Below are 14,356 nucleotides of genomic sequence, written 5' to 3'. Positions count from 1 at the left end.
TGCAAACACAGCTTGTCTACACAACAACAGACAACTTAGAATCCAAACTTTCTGCAAATGCCGAATTTTTTTGGGCAAACTCAGTCAATCTTTCAAACAATTTTGTAGTTTAAAGATACCGTGTTAACAACAGAGGAAGCTGAAATCATTCTGAATATTCAGGATACTATCTGCTACTAAATTTTCGCCGGCTTTTCCAGAAGATTTTCACTTAACTTAACAAGAGCTTTTAACCAATTTTACTTCCTTAAAAGCCGTTCAAGTGCTACCAGAGTAATAAAGGTGTCTTCTCGGTGTTGCATAAGTTTTCCCGTCAGTAAAACGCGAGTAAAGAAAGCCCACGTAAGCAATTTCGACTGCTGCGTAAAAAACGCGTGCGAAAAACGCTGTCACGGTCGTAAAAGTTGAAAGCTGTTAAACTCTACGCCCCCAAGATTGCCACGTGCGTAATACCCACGTAAACGTCTTGAAAAAAACCTCGAAGTGGAATTATGGGAACGTTTAGTCAACGTTCATTTCAGCGTGCGTAATTTTTTTAAACGCAATCTTACGCGTGTGGACTGTGAAAACACGAGAGCGGAAATCTTTTAAATCGGGAATTTGCACTAAGATAAAGCTCCTCAACTGCTTACAGCCACTGGAAAAGCCGCCTATCAACTTATTAATCCCACAACTCACTCATAACTAATGAAAGTGTCATGATGCCTTTCACCCACGCTCGTATCCTAGGAAACGCCCTGCACATTCTAATTGAAATTGAACAGCACGTTTTGATGACGGTTATCATATTATTGTTGAGATCAATGCGTTTTCACTTCTGTTATTTCCTTTGAAAGAATCAGTGATCACCTTAAATTGCCGAAAGAACACATACTCAGGCAATTTCATGACCGTACAACTCAGTTCCGTTATTTGGTAGAACTTGTAGAAATGTCATCCATATACAGTCTGTACTTTGATATTTGTTCAAAAATTTGCAATTGAATCTGATGAATATGTAATGTTTACCGACTGAAGGAGCATCTAAGAGATGTATGAAGGAACATTCTCCCATTTCTTCCTTTCATATTAGACCCTATTATTCCTTAGCCCTATCAGCCGCAAACTATGTGTTTTGACTTCTGATCGTCACCATGTCTGTGGGCCTGAAGATGTTTAAAACACATCGACTAACGCTCAGCATTAAACGTAATTACACCAGTTTTTTTTTTCATGATGATCCTATGCGCTTTTTACATTGTTCTCGAGGTTTTGCCCCCTGTTTTCCAACGCAGATTCGTCTCCCATAATGGGGAGAGTATTGACGCGCGAGTGTTCTCACTGACGTATATTGTATTGCAGACGCGAACCAGGCGCTGGTTTGGCTGCTTGCTGAAAGTGTATTTAACCCGACATCTCTGCGGATAATTTTTATCAAAATGTGTAATGTATTGATTAAAAACTAAAATAGATACCATTTATTCAAATTTCTGATAATTTTTTTCCCTACGCCCGATAATTAGAACCTCCTTCGCCTCATCAGGATTCAACTGTATTTCTTTTGCCCTCAGAATCAGTTCTATACATGCGTTTTTTAATGTTCTAACCCTTCCAGAAAAACTCACCGAATGTTTCCCTAAAGTATTCCAGAGAACTCTTACAGTCGCTGATTACATTTTAAACCCTTTAATCAGCTTTATTTCTACATACAATGGTTGAAACTATAAATCATCTAACAAACTTCGCTCAACGAACTGAGTGAACAGAAAATGATCTCTAAGTTCTCTAGTCTTAGTAATTTTCCTTATGAAAGGCGAACGTATTTACAACCAAGGCCACACATGCGATATAGTAATTCTGAAGAGCGTTTATACGAAATGTATTTGGCGGCAAGAAGTCGTTATTTAAGATGGCAATCCGAAAGGCTGGTTTGCTTTAATCTGTGCGTGCTGAAAACGATCCTCAGTATTACTTAGTGTTGATCGATGAATACAGAGCAGTACTTAATTGGAGGTTTCAATTTTACACTTTTCTTATGATTTGGACTGGGTGTATTCCCCTCGATTAACTATGTGTAAATTGTATTTAAGAAATATTCTGACATAATTACTTCTTTCGAGTCCAAGATGGCTGCCAGGCGGCATTTGCAGCGCCACTTTGACAAGTCCCGGACATTTACTGAGTTCTATTTAAAAATGAGTAAGCGTATCCAATGTCCTACTTACGACTTGAGATACACATTACTCATAAGATCTACAGAGAATGATTTTTAAGAATACCTTAGCAAAGAATCTGTTCATTGTTCTATAACACAAAGGATGTAATGCACTGGGAAGGCAAATCAAAATAAAATTATAATCCATAAAAAGTTGATGATGGCGAAATTGATACGCATTGATCTTAAAAACCCTTTCCCACACATAGTGAGCTTGATACGGAAAATAACAAACAACAAAAATAATAATGAGCGCAAAAATCATCTTAAGCATATCTTTCTCTGGGTCTGTATTTTCGGGTTTACTGTCTCTTCGTTTACTATTGTCGAGCACAACACTCCTTTGTTCCTTCATTCTCGCATCCTCTCCCAAATCTTCTAGCTCCAGTTGATCTTCGATTTGAACAACACAAGACGATTCGGCAGTCGAGGTCCGCCTTCTTTGGTTAATATGCACAATCCGCCTCTTCAAGTTCCATGCCACTGCTCCGTAAGATACCAGCATTATCACATAAGGTAAAGCGTAATTCAAGATGAATCTAATAATCGCATAGTACTCGTTGTTTGTAATAGGCAACACGATGCATCTGCCATTTCTAAACCTGAGACTGATGAAAAAGGGACAGGCGATTGCAAATGACAATAGCCACAGCCCAGCTATGGTTAGAATTATGATCTTCTTAACTGATGGTCCACGTGGAAGTGGGTTTACAATGAATCTGTAACGATAGAAAGCGATGGCAGCCAGTGAGTAGGTCACAACGAGAAGAGCAATGACTTGGAACGTATTCAAAACGCAGGCGGCCTCTTGAAGAACGGCGTCCGTCCGATTCTACCAGCTCGCAAACATGACGGCCAAACAGACGCTACTTAGGACTTCCGCAAAGGCCATGTTAGTGACAAGATGGTAGGATAGAGGCTTACGAGAAGGTATGCTCCACACAGCATAACAAACCATGGAGTTGCCGATTAAACTGGCTGAGATGATCACGGAGAAGAGAGTCACACGGAAAATGTAGAGAGCTTTTGTTTCTTCGTACTGCTCTGTCCACGTAATAGATTCTACGGTGGAGGGCTCGGTTGCGTTTGTGATATTCGTATCGTTGATGAACTGCATTATTTCCTCGTCTTCCTGCACTTGCTGTGTTTCTTGTCCTCGTTGCTGACACCTTAACAGCGAGGGAGATAAGCCTAAAAAAGATATTGTATTGAGAAGCCGTTCCGTTAAAGACTTTCCCCAGTCTTACTCTCGACTGTTTTGTTGATGTTGAACGTGACAAACCGCTTCAAATTTTAAACCCCGCCGTGAATAGATGAATGCATATGAAGAATTTCAATTTGGTTTAATTATAAATAAATTTGTTATTGCTGTCCTCGTATCTTGTATCTTGTACCTCGATATACATTTGTTGATGATCATCACTACGAGTAAGACTTTTTAAATATTTTCCCCGACGACTTCTTTCTTGAGTATTGAATAACACAAATCATGCCAAATTTTCAGACTAGTGACAAATGAATAACGATTCAATGAAAAATTATAAAACCTGCTATTGTCAAAGATCTCTCCGAGAACGACGCGCGGATATTACAAACTCAGCTGGTACAGGGCCAAAATCAATGCAACAGTTTTAAATCACACAAACATCGCAACTCCCAGTGATTCCCGAAGTACATTCGTGGGGTATAAATAACCCTGTAAACATTGTCAGAAGAAGTCATCGTGGTAAATTATTAAAGATATCCAACCGATAGACAGGGATAAAGCTCAATTCTGAGCTGTCTGCCATTCAATTATAACTAAAATCTGCGCGGTGCAGCCTTTTCATTTAGTGTTTTTGGGGAGAAAAACTCACGCGAAATATCGATTACGACGCATCTACAGCTTTAAGCAAAATTCACTTCGGATAGGTTGCGACATAAAAATTTCCTTTCAATCGGCATATTGATTTTTTAAAACTAAATAGAGGTTTACTATGTAGAGAAAACTCAAAGCGGAAAATATGCATCTGCTTTTTAAACACACATGTGACAATTTGCTGAGAGCACCAGCCGTCAACCTATTCAAAAAACAGAGAAGCACCTCGGCCTTTCTTCACGTCACTCACAAAGCTCCCCAAAGCTAACATGTTTTTTTGTTACTGCACGTGTATCCTAAGAAGTACCATTGCATATTTGATCAAAAGTGAACGGCACAATTTTAATGCCTTAGGGTTATTTGCAAGGGTAGATCAATGTCATCAGTCAAATTCCTGTCTTTTACATCGAAAGAAATCAAAATTAGTTTCTTGGCTTGGGAGTTGTTTTAAACCACACTTACAAAAATCCAGATTTGAATTTCATCATTTCATCACACCAATCCTATTTTGTCTGCGATAATTGTAAACTCTCAGTCTTCCAAACCAACACTCACGATATCTCGTAAAAATGGCGCAAGAACTTTCTACTTGTTTATCAGAAAATGATCTCCCAAGCCCGATAAACTGAATATTTCAGTAGAGAACTGGAGGTCCTTCCTACAAAAGATAAGGCCTCTTATCTTTGTAACTTAATGTACCTAGAGAAATAAAAGTAATCCATGAGTTTCCAGTCTTGACAACTTCCTTTACGGAAGATGTACACATTCACTAGTGTAGCAGAGGAAGTTGTTACTCAGTGTGTACTTAGCTTCTCGCCCGTCATTACGAATAGGATTTTGAAAGGTTGATTTTTCACTCGACAGCTCTTACTCACAACTTTTCCAGTTCAATATGTTTTCCAGAGGCTTAAAGAGTGTACATGCTGACAAGTTCAGTAGCGGAGTAGTAACTAGAAGTAGGCGTAAGTACAGTTGCGGAAGTGGTAACTTCATGTAAGCGTAGAGTTTCAGTCGTGATTTGAAAGGATGGTTTAGCTCTTGACAGCTCTAGCTGACAACTTTTCCGCGGCTTAGCCAGTTCATCATAGAATTTTCGACTCCATACACAAGGAAATTAGAAAAAAAAAAGTTAGGATGATCAAAGCTATAACATTTACCATAAATATTCAACTGTTTTTGTCATCTTAATCCGTCTCGATCAAATGCGAAACTAATTCTCGTCAAAAAGATATACTGTTGAGCCTTAATGACCGATTTTCAACGGGGAATGACGTAGTTAACCACTAAATACGGGTTGCACAACTACCAGTTGGGGTAAAACGCGATAAAAACTAATCGGCGCCATGTTGATTTAAGATCATCTCCAATGCATTCATAGGACACTTGAACTCAAAGTGCTAAGGGCCTGGCTAAACTAGGAAACTTTGTTGCGGAAACATTGTTTCCTGTTGTGTTTCCCGGGGTGGCTAAATTAGCGGGAAACAAACAAAATGTTTTGCTGCCCTAGTGGCTAAACGAGGAAACACTGTTTAGGAAAACAAATGAGCTACGCATGCGTGTATGAATAAACTGACTTCGAGGAAGTCTGGGGATCAAAGGATGTTCACATTTTCATTGTGTCAAAGCCCTTTCTGGCGTTCTGCACAAAAATAAGGAGCTTCAGCATCTTCTACCACTTCTAAGAGGAGTGGTACGCAACGCTTGTTTGTTGACCGAACTTCTTTTTTCTTTCCAGGGCCTGTTCCCTCATAAATTGTGACCTGATAATTTTCCAGTTGCTCTTGTAATCCTCCCGGCTAATATCATATTTTTTTGACATCAGCAGACCGATTTGCGAATACGCCACCTCCTTACTGTCACTGTTCATGTAGTCCTTACGACCCACGTCCCAGAGACAAGGCCTTTCCTCATACAGCGTGACTAGCATTTCAATTTCTTCATCTTTCCAATTCCTTTCCCTTCCCTTTCCCTTTCTTTGAGCGTGACCTGCTTGAATTTCTTCGCAGTAAGCCATTTTAATTGTTGTCTGCTCGCCGTTGCTATGAAACATTTTTCAATGTGCGAGAGGCACTGGAAATTAATCAACATTGTTTTCATCGTGGCCAAACTGGGAAACATATGATTCCAACGCAAAATTTGTGTCCAGGAGACAAAAAATGTTTTTGTCTGCAGGAAAAAACAATTTTTGTTTCCGAGGAGCAAAATTTGTTTCCGCGACATGTGTTTCCCTCTCGTCTAAACTGGGAAACATTTGCCTCCGCAACAATGTTTCCGCAACAAAGTTTCCTAGTTTAGCCAGGCCCTAACATTAATTCGGGAGATAAACATGGAAAAATTTGACGCGAAGGATTATTCTTAATTAGATCCCTCTTAGAGTTTTCGTTATAAGTGACCGTTTAATGCAGGTGGGAAACGATACAAACAAACCGTATGGAAGCGGAAATTACCATACTTGGGGAAAAACTTGACGACTTTGACAAGCGACAGCTTTATATACCTAGGGTGATGCCGCTAAACACAGGCTTGACTGAAGGTCAAATCTAAAAATTCTAGCAGTCGGCCGGGAAACAAAAAATTGTTCGTGATGCAAATACGGTTCGCCTTGCGTGAAAAACTCTTGAGTGTGTTACATCTACATGGGTATCAGTTTGCCACCTGTCTCGTCTTCGGCATTAAACTGTTGACCTACATGAATACATAACTGAATTATCCTGTCAAGTCCACAACGAAGCTTAATTTAATTCTAGAACTTTCTGAAAACTTAAATGTGTTCGAATATTTGAAGAAAAACAGATACCTACTGCTCCCTTAAATGTGTTGGAATATGTGAAGAAAAACAAATACCAACTACTCCCTAAAATGTGTTCGAATATATTGCTCCCTTACGGAATGTGTTATCCGAGAAACACCATCGCAACAGGAAAGATATGAGAGTCTGAAACGAAAGCAGGGATAATAACCAAATTGGCCATCGTTATCTATGTTTTCTGTTGGTTTTCTGATCGAATACGGTTCTGACTGCTAATATTTGCTTGGATTTCCAGATTTAACCACAGGTTACCCAATTAGATTATGTCCTGATGTAAACGACGATGTGAGCCTCAGGAATAAATAATGTCCAAGGACAAATATATATGAGCATGTTTTCGCTCCAAGTGAAGGCTATTGTGTTTAGTTTCCTTTAACCGCCTCCCGGTTAGCTCAATGGATAGAGCGCTGGACTGTTGTGCGGGAGGTCGAGGGTTCGAGCCCCGGCCGGTCCAACACTCAGGGTCTTAAAATAATTGAGAAGAATTTGCTACCTTTCTATAACATCAAGAAATGGTTAGATATTCTAGTCTTCTCGGATAGGGACGAATAAATGGAGGTCCCGTCTCCTGCAGGGTTGGGGTAGGAGACGTTAATTTCCCACACACGAGATTACTGTGTGATGGATGTCCTCCCATGGGGTGGGATGGGTGGGACTAGGGCGCACTTAATTTGGAGCCTCGCTCTGTTGTGCGACCCTCACCACACTCTGGTAAAAGTGATTAAATAAATATTTAGCAACTCGAAGAAAAAATGTTTATGAATAGCTTACCGTGGGATATTCGCTGTTTCGATGTTATGAACAAACAAACATGTCCCTTGGATGTTCTCCAGTTTGAGTTAGAGACACATTAACATCAGTCAAGCATTTATTTTATAAGAGGTTTATGAAGTCAAGCAGGATATCATTAATTATAAAAATCGCCCAGGTCTGAGTTATTGCCGAAGCCGAAGACTAAGTAAGACAACATAGACACCAGGTTTGATAATTCCATGATTATATCGTGTGAAAACCAAATTCAAACACTTCTTAATCTACAATATGTTTTCATTCAATACAAATTTAACTTTACAAAAGAAAAACAAAGAGCCATTGCATTACAGCCAGCGAATATTAAGTAACGCTACAATATTCTTTACATTCCAAATACGATATTTCCATGACAGTACTATTTCAATAACCACTGTTTACCGAATTTCTAACTCGAAATAAGCGAAAAAAACTCGCAAGATGATAACAACTTTACTAATATTACATTACATCACACAATTCTTCACACTTCAGCAAGAGATAACAAACTGATAATCTCTTGCACTTCAGCCTAGTCCTACAGGTAGAATATGTTTCTTATGCAGACCCACAAGAATAAGCGTTTCCCAGATCAATTAATTTATTTTGTATTCTATTTTGCCACTGAGTATTTCTATTTTTCTTGAATCCGGCATGAAGTTAGATTTTCTTAGATCTGCTTAGGCATGTCTTAAAATTTCGCCGACTCGTTGTAATTTTAAATTTATTGGATGCCACAACAATAAAACGGAAAAATGATTTACAAATTCGCTGTTAGCAACAAAAAGGAAAAATTTTATCATGCAATTTAAGTAAAATTTACTCCACTAGTTTTCTTTTGTTATATGGCTCACCTTTGTAAGGTTGCACAAAAGTATCGTCCACTATCGTTGTTGCCGCAAATACGCTGTGCACAAACATTTATCTTTATGATCAGCCCGTGTATGAAATAATGACTTATTTAACAAGTCACTTCTGAGATAAACTCAGCAGAAATGAACGGCGTAAAACGGTGAGGAACAACTCAAGATGACAAAACTTGCAGCTGGAAACCGCTTTGATTAAACAACAATGTAAAAAAAAAAAAAAACTAAGAATTTTGCTCCCAATTGAGCAAGGAATTTTTCGACTTGAGGAACATATTCATCATCGCATTTTCAAGATCTACACAGAATGATCTTTGAGAACGCCTTAGCAAAAAAACTGTTCATTGTTCCATAACACAAAGGATGTAATGCACTGGGAAGGCAAATCAAAATAAAATTATAATCCATAAAGAGATTATGATGTCGAAATTGATACGCATTGATCTTACAAACCCTTTCCCACACATAATGGGCTTGATACGGAAAATAACAAACAACAAAAATAATAATGAGCACAAAAATCATCTTAAGCAAATCTTTCTCCAGGTCTGTGTTTAAAAAACCTGAGAATAATGCTCGAAATCGAACAAGGAATTTTTCGACTTGACGAACATATTCATCATCGTGTTTTTAAGATTTACACAGAATGATTTTTGAGAATGCCTTAGCAAAGAAACTGTTCATTGTTCCATAACACAAAGGATGCAAGGCACTGGGAAGGCAAATCAAAATAAAATTATAATCCATAAAGAGTTGATGATATCAAAATTGATGCGCATCGATCTTACAAACCCTTTCCCACACATAATGGGCTTGATACGGAAAATAACAAACAACAAAAATAATAATAAGCACAAAAATCATCTTAAGCAAATCTTTCTCCAGGTCTGTGTTTTCGGGTTTACTGTTTCTCCGGTTATTCTGGTCGAGCAGAACACTTCTTCGTTCCTCCATTCTCGTGCAGTCTCGTAACTCTTGGAGTTCAGTTTCCACAACAGAAGAGGATGTAACAACCAATGAGTCGCGATTTCTCTTTTTAATCTGCACAATTCGCCTCCTCAAGTTCCATGCCACTGCTCCGTAAGATGCCAGCATTATCACATAAGGTAAAGCGTAATTCAAGATGAATCTAATAATCGCATAGTACTCATTGTTTGTGATAGGCAGCTCGATGCATCTGCCATTTCTAAACCTGAGACCGATGAAAAAGGGACAGGCGATTGCAAATGACAACAGCCACAGCCCAGCTATGGTTAGAATTGTGATCTTCTTAACTGATGGTCCACGTGGAAGTGGGTTTACAATGAATCTGTAACGATAGAAAGCGATGGCAGCCAGTGAGTAGGTTACAACGAGAAGAGCAATGACTTGGAATGTATTCAAAACGCAGGCGGCCTCTTGAAGAACGGCGTCCGTCGGATTCTGCCAGCTCGCAAACATGACGGCCAAACAGACGCTACTTAGGACTTCCGCAAAGGCCATGTTAGCGACGAGATGGTAGGATAGAGGCTTACGAGAAGGTATGCTCCACACAGCATAACAAACCATGGAGTTGCCGATTAAACTGGCCGAAATGATTACGGAGAAGAGGGTCACACGGAAAATGTAGAGAGCTTTTGTTTCTTCGTACTGTTCTATCCGCGTAACAGATTCCACGGAGGAGGGCTCGGTTGAGTTTGTGATGTTTGTAATGTTACTGGAGTGCATTTTTGGTCTTCTTTAGTTGACACCTTCAAAGGTTTAAATTACACTGTTAGATCAGAATATTTTGACCACAAGTGAGCTTTCGGGCACGTGTCACTTCAAAGTTCAGTGAAGCGAAAGAACTCTATTAGCTATCAATGAACAAAGAGGCTGGTTAAAAACTTGAATATCGATGACTGTTTAGCAATTGCAATGATGTTGACAATAATAAACACGCGATTTTATGCGGATTGTTAACCAACAATCTGCGTTAATTGTTGCTCTGAATATTTAGTGTTTCAAAGGAGCTGATTTTCGGACATTTTGTTAAACTGATTTTTACTTTTGTCACAAAGTTCCAGTTAGAAAACGTATATCAATTACTGATTATAGTTAAGAGCGTTTGAAATGGGAAAAAATTTGAGGATAAATACAAGCACTTGTCATTAATGTCTTGGAAACTCGTTTAATTCAGCAACTCAATATGTTTTTCAAAATCAATTAAAACTGCCATTCCCCGTCGTTCCTCTTGATCTTTCCATATACGAATTTGTATTTTTTCCTTAAAAAATGGGAATTATTTTTAACAATCGTTAAATATAAGTTTAGACCCTTCATTTATCTCAATAAAAGATCCTTGAATATTTTTAAAATATTGTCCTCTTACAACTTTAAGAGGGTTCAAGGTCTTTGAAGAAGAATATTTAAAGACACTAGAGGTTTTAATGGCGGCTCAGCCCCTACACATTCATTCTCTCAGCAATCGTGCCCATGTTTCTTGGTCAACTTCCAAACCGAAAAGGTTTATCGGTGAATTCGGGTGCGCTTAATTGTTTAAATCATATACCTAGGGAGCCTTAAAGTGTCCAAACTGCATGTTCGAGAATTTTTTTGTCCTTCCGCAGTTGTAATTTAACTGAACCATGAAAAGGAACATGTCTGACTCACAAATGTAATAAGCAGCTTCGTTGAGCTTCAAATCCATAGTCAGTTCTTTATGCGCGTTTCGTGGCCTCGATAAAGAAACAAACTGGAATGAATTTCTCCCCACAATCGAATCGTTTGAAATATAAAATTCAAGGTAACTGTTGCGGATAAATGCCTCACGAAATTGTTGAATTATCGCTATTTGAAACTAATTGTTGTTTTGTACGAAATAACATAAAATATATTTCCCAACGCTGCCAATATTCCGCGTACAGTCAGCTGGTGCCTGATCAAAATTTCAGTCAGTTCTTTCTTACCAAACGCCCTCATGGCAACAGTATGGGCCTTGAGCAAACCACGGCAACGAGGAGGTGACAAGACAAAAGATCAAAAGAACGCCCAGCACATGCGTTTTAAAACTTTGTACATTTCTTGGTCGTCCTTTGCAAAACCACAACGTGAAATCACCAAAATTTGCGTCGTCTTCGAATGGAAATCGCGACGGCAAATTATTTTCATTTCCATTTGGAACTCAGCGTTGTGCTGAAGTTGAGGTGTGGCGCCGTAAGAGATGGTAAACACATGCAGCCAATTTCGAAATTCAAATAAGAGGTAGAAATTCATTTTTTAATCGACGTTCTTCTTGGCGTTACCGTCCTGACTGCTTAAGGTCTCTAATATCTCGATTCGTCGCGCGGTATTTGAACGATTTCGTATCATGTCGAAAAAGAGCTAACGTCGAAACAAAGAATTCACCACAAATTTCTTGATAATGTACCTGAGACCCCAGTACGTACCAAATCACGCGGCATTTAACCTGCGCGTTTCTGGGAAGTTGATTACAGACTGTCGATTCAAAAGATGGCAAATTTGGTCCTTCGATGCACAGAAGCGAGTAATGTTTACCTAGTTTTGTTTTAACCAAGTACTTTCTCATTTTAGTGACCGGAAATCAGGATTGCCCTTTTTCTGAGGTGAATTGCTGACTGAAAATCTCGCTAGAATATCGAAAGCTATCTGCCGCCATAACTTGTGTTTGAGTGGGTGAAACATTGCGGATAAACGGCAGCTAGACTGTCGAAGTTAAAGTGAAATGCGTTTTAGCAGATCTATAATCTGGACATTGTAAGCAATAACATGACTGTGTTCGCCAATAGTTGGAGGAAATCACTCAGTAGCACAGTAAGAAGTATTTAGGATTGTAAGTTGCATCTTTTTTTTCGTTGGTATCGTTGTTTGTTTTTGTCGAGAGTTTTTGAAGTCCTTCCAAGACTTCGAAACTTCCATATGGCCAAGCTGTGTTGTCCATTGTTCGAGTTTGTTGTTGAGCCGAAAGAAATTGTCCCAAATATTTCACTGCGTATTGCAAAGACGATTAAAACTTGCCGTTAAAGCGCTATTCTACGCCTCGCGATTTTTCTTTATTTTGGTAATGCACGGTAAATTTTGAAACGCATGTGAAGAACCGATTTCAACGCCGTGATGTCCACTTTTTATTTCTAGCCATTCACAGGGCAAGAAATAAAAGACAATACTGTGAAATATCGTTTCTTTCGTTAGCAAAAATACAGGAGGATCGCCACATCAAAACTTAAAGGGAAGTGACATCATTCTGCACTACTTCCCAAGTGTCTTGTAAATACACTTTACAAGCTTGTCACGCTATAAGGTTTCGACACAAATTTCGTTTCGTTAAAAGAACTTTGAAGGCCGAAATTCAAGAGAGGAAAAGTAGGAAAAATGTGACAGAAATAGTCCTACAAGGTCTGTCTAAGGTTGAATAAGCTAAAATAAAATATCTTGTATTATACTACCTGCCATTCCCTCCTATAGTTTCGCTGCGTGCTTCCACTTATCTTTCATTGTGACAGCCGCCCATTGACTTACAAAGCTCAAATGAAATATTAATACCCAACGGTATCACCTGCATAAAACACTGTTTCAAAATTGCAATTACGATTCAGCCCTAAAGCTGTCAGGATATAAACCAATGGAAAAAGCTGAGTTTTTACGTAACTTATCATTTAGGATGACAATTTATTTCATGTTCGTTTTCGTGCAGTAAAGTGTTTTAATTAGTACGTCCTCCTAACTTGAAGAGTTTTGTTAAACACAATACCTCTAATAAGAAGAAGGTCCTTGTCTCAACCTCAGTAAACTGATTTTAAAGAAACCATGTGTGAAAACAAAAGAAAAAAAAAAACAGGCTAAGCGCTTAATTAATGCTCGTTTGTTTTCGCTATCAAAGTACTGAAAGCTGATCTATCAATGATTATCAGGAAAAACAGCTATGACATAACGTTCAGAAACGCCTTTTAACCGCCAGATGTACACATATTTACTAAAGAAAGAGGATGATACATCTATCGCCTCGGATCTAAAAGTACTGAACACAGAAAGTGGAGACATGATCACACGAGAACGGCTATAACCTCTAAGACTAGGTTTACACTAGAGGAAATTGTTCCGGATTCGTGTTAAATCCGAAACGTATTAGTACCGGATTCATTCTGCCGTTTACACGAAAGTGGACGAATCCGAAATAAAAACTTCCCGGTTTGGCCGTGTCTCCGGAGATTTTGAATCCGGAATTTAAAGTGGGAACTTTGAATCCGATAACTTTTGAATCCGGAAAGTTTTGTCGTGTAACCGCTTTTTTTCTCGAATCTGGATATTATTTCCACCTGCAATCTTTTGAGTTTGCGGTGAAACCAAAATGGATCTGGTGCTAACATTGCTGGCGGTCTCCGGTTGCCTAATCTTGTTGCAGGTTCAGGCGATAAATTTTATCATGTGTACCGCAGTATTTCTGAAGAAACGCAAATTATTATTGCAAGGAAGTTTAACGTCAGCCACACTTAATCGCCGACGACGTAGACTGCTTGGCATCTGTCCAACTCAAATTTGCCTCAGTGGCATCTGGATCTACTCTAGCCTTTTTTCGGGGAGGCATTTTCACTTTGTCGATCGAACGACGAAACAACACTGGGCTTGGTAACCATTCCATTTCGAATGTTCCCGGAGTTGTCGTTGTGTGTAAACGGTCAGGTATCCGAATATCCTTTCAGTATAAACGCCTACGAATCCGAATACTCCGAAATTGATGAATTCGGAAACATTTACGAATCCGGAAAACTCTCCTCTAGTGTAAACCTAGTCTAAATAGCATTGAAATTCTGTCATGAATATTTTCAGTGGCTTAAACGGTTACTTTTCTTCAGCATAAAGCG

At 38.9% G+C, this 14,356-nt stretch overlaps 1 protein-coding gene and 1 pseudogene across 1 annotated transcript; both read right to left on the bottom strand.

The window, feature by feature from the left end:
* Positions 1-1,668: 1,668 nt before the first annotated feature.
* On the bottom strand, positions 1,669-3,894 carry LOC148733901 (tachykinin-like peptides receptor 86C; annotated as a pseudogene).
* Positions 3,895-7,867: 3,973 nt separating this feature from the next.
* On the bottom strand, positions 7,868-13,009 carry LOC148733900 (putative G protein-coupled receptor tkr-1). The gene is made up of 2 exons (XM_088758994.1): positions 12,941-13,009; positions 7,868-10,246 (listed from the first exon to the last, which is right to left on the bottom strand). Exon 2 carries the CDS (start codon positions 10,221-10,223, stop codon positions 9,279-9,281), a length of 945 nt encoding a protein of 314 aa, XP_088615120.1. The 5' UTR covers positions 10,224-10,246; positions 12,941-13,009; the 3' UTR covers positions 7,868-9,278.
* Between the last annotated feature and the right edge of the window lie 1,347 nt (positions 13,010-14,356).

This window comes from Stylophora pistillata, chromosome 4 (assembly GCF_964205215.1).
Source record: "Stylophora pistillata chromosome 4, jaStyPist1.2, whole genome shotgun sequence".
NCBI classification, from domain to species: domain Eukaryota; kingdom Metazoa; phylum Cnidaria; class Anthozoa; order Scleractinia; family Pocilloporidae; genus Stylophora; species Stylophora pistillata.
Note: the sequence above shows the minus strand (reverse complement) of the source record. Positions and strands in the feature narration are given on the sequence as shown.